The 17,713-nt window shown below is 40.0% G+C and overlaps 1 protein-coding gene across 4 annotated transcripts in view; it reads left to right on the top strand.

Annotated features, from left to right (window-relative positions):
* The window catches only part of LOC122808018 (beta-1,3-galactosyltransferase 5-like), a 555,231-nt gene extending 552,020 nt beyond the window's left edge, over positions 1–3,211 (top strand). For all 4 annotated transcript variants that reach the window (XM_044079017.1, XM_044079014.1, XM_044079011.1 and 1 more), the window contains exon 2: positions 508–3,211. In XM_044079017.1, coding sequence (XP_043934952.1) covers positions 1,711–2,796 — 1,086 coding nt within the window. In that variant the 5' untranslated portion in view covers positions 508–1,710 and the 3' untranslated portion in view covers positions 2,797–3,211. The remainder of the gene's footprint in view (positions 1–507) is intronic.
* The last annotated feature ends 14,502 nt before the right edge of the window (positions 3,212–17,713 follow it).

Below are 17,713 nucleotides of genomic sequence, written 5' to 3'. Positions count from 1 at the left end.
CCTCGAATAGCTAAATATCATACAGAAAACATTGATATGGAACATTACCAAACATGAGTAACTGCAAGAAAAAAATAATTGAATGGCCATAGTTGGCCAACATCACCAACGCAACCAACCAAGGTGGGAGGCTTTGTCCCACTCAGCCCCTAACTATATATACCAACTCCGAGATCGCACTACAGTGGGGAATAGGGCAAATTTAAAAGGTTTTCTTTGCTTACCTTATGCATCATGTTACTTCCTTTTCATTGGCCAACTATGGCCATTCGTTGAATTTTTTCACAGTTACTCATATTTGGTTATGTTCCATATCAATGTTTTCTGTATGATATTTATCCATTCAAGGGTTTGTTTTTGATAGCCAAACATAGACCCACTGTCAGCTACATGCCTGCATCATTTATGTGCTGGTCAACAGTAAGTTTGAGTAAAAGTATTGCACTTTATTACTGAGCAGAAAATACCTTATGATAATTGATGTTTTATCCTTTTTCTTCATTACAGGAATCTAGTAGCTGAAAAATCTGAAGTGCATGACAGAAGAACTGACAGGAAACAACAGAAATAACATGGATACTTTTCATATAATTCCTTTCATGCAAACCAGATCTGACATAAATTTACGACACAGAAGCATAACATGAATAAAGTGTCAAGAGCGACAAAGATGTTTATATAAATTTTCCAACATTCTGGTAAAACAAAATGGAAATAATCGCTTCTGAGCAGCAGCCAAATGTGTTTCTAAAACTGAAAATTTGTGCTCTGGCTGAAAACAAAGGTCCATGAATTATCAGAAAACATCCTTAATTCTCTTTTGCTGCAGAACATTAAAAATAGCTGATGAGCATCTGTGAATTCATTCTCCTAACTTACAAGTCTATAAACCAGGTTAGATTACAGGATAAATAAACATGGAATCTGTTAGGCAAGTATTTTTTTGTTCATACAGTGAAAAAAAAACAGAATGGAACTGTGATAAAAGAACAATTTTTGTAGACAGATATTGGCTGTCTGAGCACCACCTGCTTAAGAATTGGCAAGGCACATTCACAAACCTGAGAAATTTCAACAGAGATGCTCGGTAGACTATTACCAATTCCAAACCGGGAATAGATGACAAAGAACAGTAGAAAACAGTCTTCTCCAATACAAGCCTTCTTATAATGCAAAAGTTGCATTTCGAATAGAAAAGGAAAGCAAACATCTTATTTTAATTTAATCATTTGGCACTTGGCATAGTGTAGCAATTACATTAGCTTTCATTGTTTTCCCTTCTGGAGCCTTTCTGAGTCTTTGGCTATAAGATCTGTACAAAGGTTTAAGATGCAACACTCTGCATTGTTTATAGCACCCCACATTTTTCTCATTTCTCCAAAACCCTTTCAAATTGTGCAGTATCCATATCTGGTAATGAGATACAGATTAGTGAACTCTGTTCTTTTATTATGGCACCAAAATGTCAGAACAGTATATTTGCTCATATGTTTCTTCATCAAACAAATTAATATGAAGGATTGCCCAGTTTTCTAGCAGATAATCATGAATGGAGGACATCAACAGTATTTTAATTTAAAAGACACAATGAAATATGTTTTCCCATAATTTATACTTGTTATACCAGTGTATTGTAAAAGCATAAAAGAACACAGTCGCATCATTCAGTAACAATACATGAAAGACTTTTAATAAAAATTCCAGTGAATTATGTTGCCATGCTTCTGCCTTCTATATGCTCTGTCTGCAATGGCATTCACATTTATTCACTGTCTGAAAGTACTTGCCTTTGCCAGCTTTTTCATATCTTTGTTCTTGATCTTCAGCTTATTTTCCAGAACTGAAAACTTCCATGAATTCTGGTACCTCTCCACACAGTTTACAAGAGTTAACTCAAAGCATTTCCTGAAAAATCCCAGAAACAGGCCTCAAGAATGGGGGTCTGGAGTGGTAGGTGGTATAAATTTCCCTTCACTCTTTCAAGGAGATTACAGTTCACCTGTCTGTAAGAAAGGGCATGCCTTACTGATTCTGGTGACATCAGCGCCGTGGAATTCTAAACAAAGAAATGCAATAAGAAACACTTGGGCAAAGAAGATGGGGCCACAGAAATACAGTTGGCAAGTGATATTCATGATCGGCCAAAAATCTGATGGGATTGTGTCTTCAGATGTATTAGAAGAAAAAGAAATGTATAGGGACATCCTAGTTGGGAATTATGTCGACACATACAGGAATCTAACACTGAAGGTAATGCATGGACTGAAATGGAGTTTAGTGCATTGTAGACCTCACTATATTTTAAAGACAGATGATGACTGTTTTGTAAATACAGATCGCCTTCCACAGTTTTTAATGGAGCACAATTTAATCAAAGAGAGACTCTATATTGGGTCATTGTTCACAAAAGAAAAGCGTCACGTTATCCGTGAGCCTTTAAGCAAGTGGTATGTTTCAAAGGATGACTACTCCAAGGAATTCTATCCTCCATATGCTAGTGGCATTGGGTATGTCCTCTCACTGGATTCTGCTCTTGTAATCCTGGTGGCAGCAGAGAGAGTACACCCTATTCCTGTGGAAGATGCATATGTGGGTATCTTAGCCAAGGAGGGTGGAATCACAGTCAAATCCAGTGGGCGCTTCACTAAGCACAATGTAAACTGGAGGGTTTGCAACTACAGGTACCTGATGGTGATACATCACGTGAGTGCTGAAGAGCAGGAAACAGCTTGTGAGAAAATGCTCAGAGCCAGAACTGATTGCTTAAATAATGAAGAAATAATCAAATGGAAATAAAAGAGATATGAAAAGACTACAAGCATTACTACAAAGTAATAGTTTGTATATGCTTGCCTTCTTGTTATCTACCAGAATGAGTTATGCATAAACCTTTGCATATATGCTCAGGGTATAAGTGACGTTAAATACAATGTATTTTAGTTTTTGATAACATACAAACAAGGAATGCTCCAGTGTATATCAAAAGGTGATAGTATGCAACTGAGTGCTTCAAAATCTGATGCTCATTATTGGCACTTGTCTTCAATAAAGTAAACTATTACATATCTACTAGCCATTCACTCACCACTTTACTTCTCATTTTTTCCTACAAGGTGTTTATTTCTCTTCCATTCACTCATTGCCCACCAATAACTATTGTCTTAATACTGGAATGTTCAAGCATGTTTGCAATCTAATAGACATCTTATAGAATACCAAGTATTAGCTGGCCACTGTGATGTATAAACATGGTGGGATGTATGTTGTGTTCAACTGTCTGGGAACTGATGCAGATGGTTAAGCTTGTGAGCAGTAGTCTCTGTGGTACAGGGTTTGATTCCTTTAGCCCTCATTTGCCTACTGTGTGACCTTGAGCAAATCACTTAACCGGACATTGTTCCTGTGTTGCCACTGAGACCGTACTTTGTTCAGTGGGCCAACCTGTTTAACAAATGGGTATAATCATTATTATTCATGTAGTAAAGAAATAAAATGAAACAATGATTTGTTTGTGTCTTTCGGCTTTTCCCGGTTAGGGGTCGCCACAGTGGAACTCCGGTCCGCTAATGATTGGCAGTTGATTTTTACATACCGGCTTGCCAGGCCTGACGCACAGCCTTCAATGAAGGTACGCCCATTCACGCATGTCTCCACGCAGAAGACGCTCTAGCTGAGAATCGAACCGGACAGCGTCTTACTGTGAGGCGACAATGCTACCGCAGCACCACCACAATAAAATACAATTTTTGTGGACTGATGTTGACATTCTAAGTACGACCTGGATTAAGAAATGAGAGATGGCAATATTGAATGACAGACATTCACAAATTTGTGAAATTTTAAAAGATATGCAATTCTAAATATTGTAAATGCACCATCTATAACAGCAGATGAAGCTGAGCATCACTAATGTGAAATGCAGGCTTCAAAACAAACAATTGTTCTGATTTATTAAAAAGAGTTATCCACCACAACAGCCTTTCTGCATGGACTAACGTGCTTTTTTCTATTTTGCTTTAGAGAATACACATAGTACATATTAATTGAATTGTAGTTTTGTCAATGATCTGGACAAGATCATAAGTTTTAAATGAATTAAATAATAAAATAACTGAAAAACAAAAGGCAGCATGCCATATTTAACAAAGTACTTCACAAAGAGATCTCTTTACCATCCCCTAACCAACACAAGAGCATTACTATCTGTTTTTGAACAATAAAGCCTCATTCTTGTTATGTACATGGCAGCCACATGCCACAAAACTACACACTGATTGTCATAGAACATAATATTTGATTCATTCTGGCATTGTATTCTGCTTGTTGTGACTAGGGAATTTTACTGGCAGTGGTCTCAAGTTAGTATGATTTAGAAATTAAGTCTAAGTACCCTTGTCACATTTGATTTATTGTACATCAGAAATTGTAGTACTATAATTATTAGAAATGTTATTCAGAACTGAAGGCAAAATAAGTAAAAATTAAGACTTACCTTATTAATATTTAACCATTTAATTAGCCGTAACTCTAAACTGCAGACAGTAAACTGCTTCATTGTCACTTTGGCTGGATACAAGCTGCAGAGCATTCTCATCTGACCCAACACATTGTACTGACACCCACTCTGAGATTTGTATCTATTGAGATTTAGGATATGCAGTTGGAATTCACTGTGAAAAGAAAAACAATTACTCAGTCCTTGCCAAAACTACTGTAAGTCAGTGTTGTTTAGTTCTTTCTAAAACAGTGTTGACCTATTGAACAAGTAAAAGAGAGCAACATAAAAATTCAGTATTTGTAATAAAAAGTCATGTCACTGAGCAAACTTTAATTAAAAATGTTGCCAATTAAAGGCGGCCAGTGCTGTCAAAACAGGCAGCATGTAGATGATATCTGTGACCAGGTTTTGACAGTTGTTCAGTTATTCAAGAGCCCATGTGAGAAATGGAGGAAAGATTCAATGACCACCGTGGTCAAGGTGGTAGAGAATAACCATGAGCTACTGCACCATCCGATAGTGATGACTGGACTATAAGCATGTTAGTGGACTGGTCGTGATGAATTGGTGGCACAGACTGCATTGCTGAAGGAAACAGTACTGGAGCATGGTTACCCAACATTCTCTTGAGCCATTCCATGTCTGCAATACTGGCACTGCTAAACAGCAAAACTATAATGCAGCAATAAAGAAATTCTAATGATGTTTGATGGTACCTTTTGTCTTATAACACTCACCTGTATGTGTAATGGATGACTGATAAAAGGCAATGAGTCATGTCTCCATGCGTAATGCAAATTGTGGTAGGTAGAAAATGGAAGAATGATTACAACTTTTATTCAGTCAATATAAAAGCAGCATTAACATCTTAAAAACTCATGGTAAAATGTGTTGCATGGGGAGTTGCTTGACTGCCAGTGATTGATGATTGTTAACTTTGATAAACTGTACAATATTTGCTAAATGATCATACAATGACAGCCATGCTTTTTTAAAACAATGTATTTGCTATTTACCTCCTATTAAAAAAAAAATCAGTCTGTTATACAACTTGCTGCTCATGGGTAGGGAGTTCTGAAAATGATAAGAACACCTGAAATAAAATGCAGAATTCTAAACCTGACTTCACAGTGTTCTTTGTCACAGATGCACCATATTTCTTTTAGGTCTTGTATGGATATATAGGAAAAGAAGTAGGGAAGAAAGCTAAAAATCATCATTCTGAAATCACAAAGAAATCTGAAAAGAATGGTCCTATATTGCCTTGAAGTCTATCCCCCAGAAGTAAAGCTCACTCTGCTGTAAATCTGTATAAAGTTAAGTAATTGGTAACAGTAGAGGATGGTATACTTGCTAAAGATTTGTTGCATGTCTAGTATATGTTGTAAGCATGAAGCCTAAGACAGAGTTCCTTACAACCCATGGACATTCACAAACATCTGTAACATGCACACCCCCACATACCTAATTGCTCTTTCTAAAATACATATCTAAATTTCTATATGCTGTACAATTTAAATTAATTCATGTAGGTAACAATAACATCTTTAATAGGTATTTTGATGTAAAAGTGTCTCACAGCCAAAATCCACATATGCTTTTTGAGTTAGGAAAAAAAGCATTTCTATTTAATTTTAAGTATGAATGGTACTGTATTCATGCCTAAATGTATCTTTGTAGGTTTTAGATAAAAACACCAGAAATTTCTAAAGTCATGTGGCATGCATTTATGAAAGGAAATGTATTTTTTGCAAGTCTGACATCTTTAATGTGGTACTAACCAATCAAATTTGACACTGTCAAAATTGCATAGATGTCCTGACTGAAATCACTGCTGCAGTATTTCTAACATGGGGTGGGGTTGGACTATCATCACTGACATCTGGCTGGGGTGCCAAAGCTTTACAATCCCAGTATCATGTCTGACATGTGACATAAGCTGTCATGTGTACGGGTATATAAGAAGATGTACAAGTGTAATTTCTCAAACTGTCTTCCCGCCAGGCTGAATGCAATTTGCATATCTGTCTGACTGATTATTGTTTGGTCACTGTTACCATTGCTTTGAATACTCAGATACATGCCCCATTGGGGAACTTACCTTTATATTTATTAAGTGTTTTCCTTACTGGTATTAGATGTCGGCTAGGAGGGTTAAGTGTAAATGCCATAGGCTAATCTCATACAAAGACTTGTACCCCCAGTGTCTCTTTTTTACTTAGGAGTAGAACACAAATACAGAGCTTGTTTCATCTACCAGTTCTTTGTACCTAAGGCCTTCCAATCCTGTTTGTACTTGCTTAGCACTTTCTTGAAGACTCAAAGTCTTGGAAACTTGGCCCACTCAAAATGGCAGATTTTGCCTCCCCGGATGTACCTCCACCACTTAAGAAAAAGCTTAAAACCCTATGCCAGAGACTAAATTGGCCATTTCTAACTCTGATGTACCTGCCAAGGTTTCAGAGCCCACAGTCCATCTGATTTCACCTTAGATGCAATCAACTGAGATCCCACTGAAGGCCATTAGGGAGTTGGAGGCCTTGACAACTGAGGATTCTGCAGACAGAGATGAACTGTGAATTATCACATCAGAGGACCAAGAGGACATTCCTTCTAGTTTTGGAACAGGTCCCAGGTAAACTAATCAAGGTACATCAGGGAATTGAGCCACCACATTTGGTACAAACAAACTAACATCACATCAAAACAGAAGTGCCAGACAACTAAACGTTATCCCCTCATCCTCTTCCTTCCTCTTCTAGGGGGATGTAATGGATGGATTTCTGTCATGGTTTTTAAGGCTATTTTGGTACTGAAGGTTTTTGTTTAAAAATCCTTTGGTGGACCCTTCTACAGTTTCTCTATAATCTGATAAGCCTTTTATATGCCTTCCTAATGCCAATACACTCTCTTCAGACAATGATATCAGGGCACTGGATAGATGGGGTAAAAAGGATTATACCTCCTCTACTTTGGCATTCAGTGCTATTAATTACCAGACCCAGATGACAAAATACTTGTTATCTATTCTCAGTTCTTTAAATATGGTAGAGGTGGATTCACAGGATGCAGTCTCTAAACAAGTGTTGTCCTTACTTAATCAGGCTACACAGATAGTCAGACACAGCATTCAATGTAGTTATGATGCTGCAGAGGCCTCATGCAGACAGTGCTTACAAGCTCTGTAATTCACAGGTATGCATGGTTATGTAACCAGCCTATTCCAAAGGAGTCAAAATCAAAAAGATTCCTGTCTACACAGTATTCTCTTGTTTGACCCCTAAGCTGCCAACCTTTTCAAAACCTTCAAGAGCAGGTTAAAACCATGAAGGACTGCAGACAGCTTCTGTTAACCTCTGTACCCGAGTACCAGAGGAATTACCAAACTAAACCTACCTCTTTTGTCAGAATGGAACCTATCACTAGCCAGAAACACAGGAAGGCACCCAGAAAGATGTGATGCAGAGAGATGCTTCAACTGGAAGACCAACCACCATATGGGGACAAATCTCTGTTATTAACTATAACCTCCTTTCTTGCTGGCCCCAGTCCTACCCTGCCCCTTTTAAAAGGTCTTACCCAATCTTGCTCTGCCTGGGAAAAGATTACTACAGACAAATTACTCTCAAACTTTCATCCCATAGATTTACTCTCTCCACTAGCAAACATCATGGAAAAATGCATACACTGGCAACTACTTGATCATCTTCTCCAAAATGATCTACTTGCTGACTGTCAAAATGGCTTTAGGCCATTCCATAGTACCACCACTGCACTCTTATCCTTTTTCTGAATGCGTTAATAAAAATAGAAACAACAACAAACTTTCCTGGGCACTCTTTATTGACCTCTCAAAAGCTTTCGATATGGGTAATCATAACTTACTTTTAGATATCCTTAAATCACTTGCATTAGGCACTCAAGCTATCCAATGGTTCAAGTCTTATCTAGATAATAGAAAACAGGATCTCCTCTGGGACAATAGCTTATCCACTCACCTCCCTGTTTCCTTAGGGGTCCCTCAAGGCTCTATCTTGGGTCCCCTCCTTTTGTCTATCTTCACTAATGACCTGAACACAAAGTCCCTCAAATCACCTGCATACAATATGCAGGTGATTCCATATTAATCTGTGCAGCAACCTCTTCAGCAGACCTCCAGGCCATCACCCAACAAGTATTCAACTTAGTAGAAAACTGGTTCCTTCAATGCTGTCTACTCCCAAACCCTAAGAAAATAAAATTACTGCTTTTCACTCCCACAAAAAAAGGTTGCCCCATTGATTTCACTGTCACTTTCAAAAATGACACTATTATAGCTCCTGACCTAACTACAAAACGTTTAGGGGTAACAATTGACCACAACTTCAACTTTGACTCTAACATTAACCTCACCATTAAATCTGTCAACAGGAAACTAGGTTCCCTTTACAGGATTCAACCTAATCTATCGAAATGTAACATCAGTAAACTGGCAGCCTCCTACCACAATATTGCCAGATTTTCCACTGGCACACCTTTTAGAACCCACCACTGCCAAAATCTTAAACTGCTTGACTGGCTAGAACTGCAAAATCAGCTCCTCTTTCATCAGCTCACCATCACCCATAAGATTTTGCATCACCCCAACAATACTCCTATACTTTGCAACTTTATCTCTCCCTACAAAAACCTTACAACTCTATGCTCAGCTAACAAACTACTAGTTACCACCCACAAATCCAACAATAAATCTGGAGACTCTCTCTTTACAAACTCTGTGGGTAAAGCTTTGAACAAACTCCCCTCTGAAGTTTCATCTCTTACCTCCACACCACTCTTCAAGAAGCATATAAAAACTTTCCTGAAAAGGCAATGGCTTTTCCATGCACTAATCCCAACTAGCATACTTTCTTCTTACCATGTTTATTATCGCTGTTTACTTGGCTCTCTACTTCCTGTATTGGCATCTCCTTATTAAACTAACCCTGAGTCCAAACCTGTGTAGTCCTCCACACTACTTGTTCAGTACGCACTCTTATCTGTTTCTTTCTTTTCTCACCTTTCAGAGTGTATTAATAAGAGAAAGAGAAAAAAAAATCTTATTATTTGCATCCATACTTGGGTCAAAACTTGCCACTTCTTGTATCTGTTGCTTATATAAATAGCTTTTTTAACCTAGTTTGTATAGTTGATCTAGTTCATAGTGTATCTAATTCATAGTGTATTTTTATATGTAAATAGTGGATCTAGTTCAGAGTATATTTCTTAAGCATTTTCTTTCTTACATAAGCCATTGTTTTTCAAACAGTTTGTTTTTTTTAATGTCTGTACGATATTGTTGCCTTTTTATTTCCATATTTGGAGCTTAACTCCCCGGGCCTCTGCTGAAAATGGACATGTACCAGTTGGACTACCCAGTTAACAAATGTAAAATAAAATATCATACAAAATTGTTATACCATGTCTTGGATACAGATCCCCCTCTAAATGCTAAGAATTTGTGGGAAAAGGGTTTTACTCCAGACTTTTCTTAGTGGCAAGGAAAGAATGATCCTGGAGCTTTCCTAACTAAACACCTTAAAAGTGATGACATTTAAAATGCTCTCACTGCACACTCTGCTACCTTTCATTCTGTCTCATGCTTTTCTGGTACCTGTAGATCTAAAGGATGCCAACCAATAACACCTTCCACCACCCTATGTTACTTTAGGCTTAAGCCACATTCGGCAAGCTTTTGTCTTGCTAATGTGGCCTTCGAACTCAAAATTCTAAAAATGACCCTAGAGTCAGGCTAGAGTTAACCTGAGACAAAACATAAGTGTCAGGGTCTTTTAATATCCAGCTCTTTAATATCTTTAGTCTCAAGTGGGAAATTAATTGTGGCTTCCAACTTGCATCCTTTTTCAGTATTTTATTTGATTTAAAACATTGGCAGATGAGCTTTGTACCAGAAAACTTTTAAACCATAAAGTTCACTTGTATGTAGCTATACAGTTGTGGCTACGACCTTGGAATAAGCATCAGTGTAGTGATTGGCTGTAAGTTGAGCATCTTTTTTGGGGTAGGTTTCTTAAGGTCTAGCCAGTCTTTGGTTTCTCTGCTACTGTGCCTAGATCTAAAGAATGCTTACCTCTGTATATCAATGCGAAGTACTTGCAGGAAATTCCTCAGGTTTTGTACTGAGTAATCTCACTATCAGCTTACTGCTTTGCCTTTTAGGCTTCCCACATCTCCAAGAGTTTTCACAAAATGTTTAATATCAATGATTACCTTCTAACAAACCTTAGTTTTTTACCTACTTAGACAGCCTGTTAATCCAAGCTACTTCACCACACATTTTCCTAGAGCATCTCCAGTTCACCCTCCTCCTCCTATTTCAGTTGGGGTTCATGATCAACTACAAATTCCACTCCCTGTAGCCATCTCAGTACCTAGTTTTTCTAGGTTGAAGGGTGAACACAAAAAGAATGCTGATCTACTTACCTCAAGAGAAGGTACAGAGCCTAACAAACTGCTACCACAATCTTGCTTCCCTCAGCCAATGCTCAGCAAGGGAGATCATAAGGATTCAGGGGTTCATGGCAACTACTATTCCAATGCTAACCCTAGCCAGACTGCATACATGGAAAATCCACTAGTACCTAAAATAGTTTGGTCTCAGCACTCTCTCTTATTGGCCACAGTGATTTTCCTTTTACCCTGTCTTAAATGGGAGCTCTTATGATGAAAGTATCAGATGAAACATAACCCAGTGCTTCCTTTCACTCCTCCAGCCACAGTACAGGAAATGCTGCTAAAGGAACACATCAACATGAAGGAAATGAGTCTTCATCCAAGCTCTTCAGTTTTTTTCACATTTCTGGAAACCAGGTACCATATGAGTGCTCACAGAGAACACAACAATAATGCAGTACACAAACAAGCAAGGAAGGACCCGATTTTACCAGTTGTGCAGATTAGCACAGAAAACCTGAGACCCTGTTAAGAGAAAAATGTTTCTCACAACCACATTCATCCCATCACAGGACAGTGTGCTGGCAGACTCTTTATGCATGTCCTTGGACGACAATCACAAATGGACCCTGAACAGACAGGTTTTCTAGGACTTCTTCCTTCACCACTGGGAAACTCATCAGATACACCTGTTTGCTTCAAAGACCAACAAACAGCTTACACTATTTTGAGCCAGTGACCATTGCCCCTCTACTTGGAGGACAGATGCTTTCACTTTTTAGTGCACAGGGAAGTTCCTCTGTGTCATCCCTCTACTACGTCTTTTTCCAAGAGCTCTTTATGACCCAAAAAGAAAAAAAAAAACTCTTGCTAGTGATAAGCAAAAACTCTTGCTAATGATAATCTTTTGATGAAGACAGAACTGGATCCCTCTTCTTTTTCTTCTACCTAGGGGAAGTACTACAAACTGCCGCACCAAGCGGATCCCATCACAAATTAGAAAGGATTACTGCTTCCACCCAATCTGTCATTCCTAAGCCTAACTCTGTGGATAATAGGGTACTAATTCCTTACAGGTACTATTTTCCTGAGGATGTAATTAAGGTTCATAGGTTCATAGGTGTGTACTAGGCTAATGGCCCTGAAGCCTTTACAAGCCTAGCCTGTATGGTTACCCTGGCATCATGCCACCTGACCTTAGTTCCCAGTGCTTCTGTCGAGTAGAGCCACTGGAGTGATCCCAGGGAAAAATTTTCTATTTCCCATCCACTCATCAAGATTCCTCTTGAAGAGGGCCAGTGAGATGCTCTGATTGATATGTCTGGGAAGTCTGTTCATAGCATGGGCAGTCTCTGGGCTATGGACCTGCCCCTCCACATGTTCTGTTGATTGTGGTAATGAGGTTGAGGTCTCTGGAGCGTGTGGTGTGGAGGGATTGGGATTTCTTTAGATGTAGCATTTCTAACAGAGCTGGGTCTGAAATGGCTTTGTAAGTCAGGCAGAGATCGCCTCTAAGTAGGTGATATGAGACAGAGAATAGTTGTAGTTGTTTGTGTCTGTCCATATAAGATAAATGTTTAAGGTCTAGGATCCTCTTTGTGAGGTACTTTTGTGGCCTCTCCAATTGTTGCAGGTGTCTAGTGAGGTACATGCCAAATGGGGCATTGTACTCAATGACTGCCCTAATGAGAAAAGAGTAGAGGGAGACAATTACCTCTTTCTTCCTGGATGCAAAACCCTTAGCGATGAAATGTGCCACATAGAAGGACTTTCTGACCACAGTGGCAATATGGTGGTCAAAAGAGAGACTGCTATCAATCTGTGTTCTAGAGCTCTTATAATGCCTTCTGTGTTCAGTGGACTACCGCTGATGTGGTAATTCAAGTGAACCTGGTTTTTCCCAAGGAGAATGACCACACATTTTTTGGCATTGAGCTTAAGGTCATGGTTCTGGCACCAGTCATTGGTCTCATTGAGACCTTTCTGTAGGATTTCAACATCACTTGGGGAGTTAATATCTCCCAACTTGCAATTGTCTGTGAACTTTTTCAGCCAGAGTTCATTCATGTTGGCCTGGACTGGATATAAGTAGAAACCAAACAGGGGAGGACCCAGGACCAAACCCTGTGGGACTCCACTAATGACTGGTCGACAGTCTGACTTGGAGTCAGCTGCTTTCACATCGTGGATTCCATTTGTGAGCCAGTTTGCAACTCATCTAGTAATACAGGGGTTGATGCCTAGCTTAGTGAGTTTTTCTATGATTCCTGCATGGGGAATGGTATCAAAGGCTTTGGCCAGATCAAGGTAAGCTGTATGAACCACCTTGCCTTCATCCACAGCTTTGGTGACTGACTCAAAGAAGTCAACCAAGTTGAGCAGGCATGATCTACCTTTCACAAAACCAAACTGTGTAGGATCCAGAGTTTGGAGATTCCCTATATCCTTGTTTATTAGATCCATGATGATGTGTTCCATAGCTTTGCATATCAGATTGGTCAGGCTAATGGGGCGATAGTTTCCAGGGTCTGTAGTTGCTCCTCCCTTGTGGAGGGGGATGACTGTAGCAGTGCGCCATTCAGTAGGGACAAAGCCTGAGGTGAGGCTGTGATTAAACAGGGCACACAGGTGAGGTGCCAGTTCACTCTGTAGTTAATGTAGAACACAGCTGGGGATATTGTCATGTCCCATAGAAATGGTATTCTTGGCCTCAGACAGTGCTGTTTTAATCTGTGCAGCAGTAGCACTGGTTGCCTGGAAATCTACTGGTATTGTGATTGGTCCTTTGGGAGGGTAAAGTTGGCACTGAATCTGTTGGCCAGTATATTGGCAATATCTGTTGGCTCGGTATAGAAGGTACCATTGTGCAGTAGCTCAGAGCAAATCTGGGTATTGCCATGGAGATTCTTTACATAACTATAGAATGCCTTATGGTTGTCTTTATTATCTTCTGCAATTCTGTTTTCATAGCTAGCTTTTGAGCATTTGATGACAGATCTCAACTTTTTGTTGAGGCTGATAAGGGAGATTTTCCAGTCTTGGGACGTCACCTTATTCTGCATCAGTTTCTTCCTTCTGTTGTAGAGTTTGTTTATGGCAGGGGACCACCAGATTGGCTTCTTTTTTTTTTTTTTGAGCAGAGCGTCTTGGTTCTATTGGGTATGGTGTGAACCATGCATTTGTGTATGTGTTCGTACAGTGCACTGGTGTATGATTTGGCAGTCATGCAACTATTTTCCATTTGCATAGGTGCAGTGAAGTTAGCCACCTCTGTTTATAGGAGGCCAAATTTAGCTTTGAAGAAGTTTTTCATGGTGATTACCTTTGTGTATGTGTGTGGGGGGGGGGGGTGGATATCGAAGGTGATTAGTTCTCGTGACTCTGGAGAACTAGTATCCACAGTCCTTCTTGACCTCTCCAAGGCCTTTGATACTGTCTCCCATTCCCACCTCCTAAACCACCGTTCCAATCATAATCTTTCAAACAACACCCTTACCTAGTTCAGCAGCTACCTCTCTGACCGATTTCAAACCATGAAATGGAAAACTGGCACCTCAACCTTCCTTCCAACCCCAACCGGAGTTCCCCAGGGATCCAAACTCGGCCCAATGCTTTTTAACATCTTTATTAATGAATTTCACACAGCCATTTCTAACACTAAGATTATTCAATACACAGTTGACTCAACTCTAGTTTGCTCTGCTCCTAACCTCCCCAAACTCCAAACAAAAACTGCTTTTTCTACTACAGAGAACTGGATGCTTCAAAATCACCTCTCTCTGATTGACACCAAATCCAAAATTCTACTATTCTCTCCCTCTAAATCTCTTCCTCTTGACAAAACTCCCTTCAATATTATCAGTCATGCCAAATCCACTATAGAAGTTGTTCCTTTTGCTAAACTTCTTGGGGTCACTATTGATGAAAACGTAAAATTCAATACCCATATTCAGCTAAATATTAAGAAAACACATCAGAAACTTGGCATGCTGTATAGAAACTCCCACTTTCTCTCCCCTTCCACAAGACAGACCCTCGCCACTACTTACTACCATCTCTGATGAATGGTGCCCCCCTACTAACCAACCTATCTTCCTCTATCTCTTCTAAACTGGAAACCTGTTACAACAAAATCTCAAAGTTTGCCACCAAGTCCAAATACTCTACCCACCACTGCATACCTCTCCACCAGCTGCAATGGCTAGAACTTCCCAACTACCTGGACTACCTCCAGCTCACTACAGCCCAAAAGCTTATTTTTATGCCTACTAAGTGTCCTGCACTACCAAACATCTTACCACTATACACCCCTCATAGAACTCTAAGATGTTCTTCGTAGATGTAGATTTTCAAGTGTATTCACTGTTGCAGTCATTACACTTGGGTTATCCTGCTGGCAGGCTACCCTCAGTTGGCCTGAGTTCCAAAGTCTAGGTCCGGCATTGGTTGCTGTCGCCTCTTCCCTGACGTCAGTGTGACAGGGTTATAAAAGATGCAGCCAATGCCATTTTCTTGTCTTTCTTGCTGCGCAGTGCCTGAAGCAGAAGTAGTATGCAAGTGCCGGTCGGCCGACTCCTAAAATTTTCTTGTTCTAATTTCAGATCCGAAGTCTTCATTAAAAGCTAAGTACCCCATTGGGGAAACCTTTTTTCTTGCACCAGGCCGATGTCAGAAAAAGTTAATAATTGTATTTCTTGTGGGAAGCAAATACCTCATAAGGACTTTCATTCTTACTGTATTGCTTGCCTAGGCCATGACCACGACTTTGCTAGTTGTCGGTTTTGTGCTAGATTTAACCAATGCACTATTACGCTTCAGTACAATTTTGCATTTCACTATTTTGGTAGAAGATTTAATTACACAATGCCATCGGATAGCCATCCGACTACAGGAATTCACAAGAAACGCAAAGAAAAGGAAAAGGACAGGCATCCGAGGTCCAAAACCAACGACGAGGCTGCTTTTAAGCCAGCCGCCGGTTCTCAGTGAGGCGCCTTCTCAGCCCCTGATGCCTGCTACTTTGGACCCACAGGCCGCTACAGACTCCCACATGGAGTCACCTAGGCTGCTGGAAGCTCAAGGTACTGGACCTTCGGAGACTATTCCCTTAGATGGATCTGGAGCCAGTGAGCAGGCATCGGCTTCTGAGGGTGTTTTCAGACCTACTCAATTATACATTAAAATGACTCCAGCTACAAAGGCAAAGACTAAAGCACCTTTAAAGACAAAGAAACAAGTACAACAGCCTCATGGTCAGGCCTCCATGCCCAAAAAACAGATGCTCAAAATGGCCGAAGACTTAATTACTTTGATCAGGGGTTCCCATCCCCTTCCTGATAAAAGGCCTAGGCAAGAGACATAATATTAATCTTCTGATCAGGTTTCCATTTCATCTGATTCCTCTTCTGATCAGGAATACTCTCTTCCTCCCTATGAGAATTCTGATGCTGAAGAATCTATCCCTTCAGCCTCTCCTCCAGAGGATTACTCTTTTGGGTAAACCTTGCATACCATGAGGGAACATATCCATTGGGAGAGCCAAGATTATTCAGAATCTAAGAAAAGGCTCAGAGACTTCCTTTTACTCCCACAACACAGGCCCCTAGCTACTCCACCTGTGTTAGACATTGTAGATGATGTATTTTCAGAGTCCAGTCTGACCCCTGACTCCTTATCTCCAGCTCCTGTTAAGCCGGACAGGTACTATAGGGTTCCTGACTCTCATAAATTCCTTTTCAAAAACCCTGCTGCTGACCCAGAAACTATCTCTCAGGGTCCCAAAGGGGTCAAGGCATCCACTGCAAAAACCCTACCTCCTCAGACAGGGATTCTAGGGCATTGGACAGATGGGGGAAGAAGATTTACACTTCTGCTACCTTGGCTATAAGGGCTTTAAATTGTCAGTTTCATATGCTCAAATATCAGCAATATATTATGTCACTTCTTAAACCGAAAATGTTGATAAATTCTGAATGTGTAAAAAACAAAGAAATGCAGGATTTATTGCATTCAGCTGAGCAAGTTGGAAAGCATATTTTACAATGTGGTTTTGATTCGTTGGAGGCCTCCTCCAGGGCTGCTGTTATGGGTTCTGTCATCAGGAGACCTGCTTGGTTAAAGGAGCAAAATCTGCCTGATCATGTCAAAGCAAAATTATTAGATGCTCCATTACAGCATGATACCTTGTTTGGTGTTAAAACTGAAGAGGTGTTAAAGAAAATGGAGGACAAAGCTAAATCTATGCAAACGGTTAAGGATTTTTTACAGGTACAACCTCCAAGATTTAGCAGACACTGGCCTACAAAAAATTGGTACTTTCCAGTGTCAGACAGACCATAAAGGGGCAGATACAGATGCCCAAGAGGCTGATCCCAGCCCCAAGGTTAGTACAGGTCTGAACAATGGGGTGCTTCTACCTCCAAAAGTGGAGAAGACAAATCACAGCCATACAGGAAACAGTCCCAATGACTTCCCCCTGCCTGCAACAAGCACTTATCTTCTGGCAGCACCTTTAGGGGGAAAACTAGCACTTTTTTCACAAAACTGGCACATAATAACCCAGGACAAATGGGTCCTAGACATAGTGTCATAAGGCTACAAGTTTCACTTCCATACACTGCCAAGGAGAAATGGCTGGCCAGACCTGCAAAAGCATCAATGGGCAGAGGCACAAAAACAAGTCTTATCCCTCATGGACACGAGGGCCATTCAACAAGTAATAGTGCAAGAACAGGGACAAGGATTTTGTTCAAGACTGTTCTTGGTACCAAGAAAAGACAAAAC

Source organism: Protopterus annectens, chromosome 1.part1 (assembly GCF_019279795.1).
Source record: "Protopterus annectens isolate FY-2018-M chromosome 1.part1, PAN1.0, whole genome shotgun sequence".
In the NCBI taxonomy this organism is placed as follows: domain Eukaryota; kingdom Metazoa; phylum Chordata; order Ceratodontiformes; family Protopteridae; genus Protopterus; species Protopterus annectens.
Note: the sequence above shows the minus strand (reverse complement) of the source record. Positions and strands in the feature narration are given on the sequence as shown.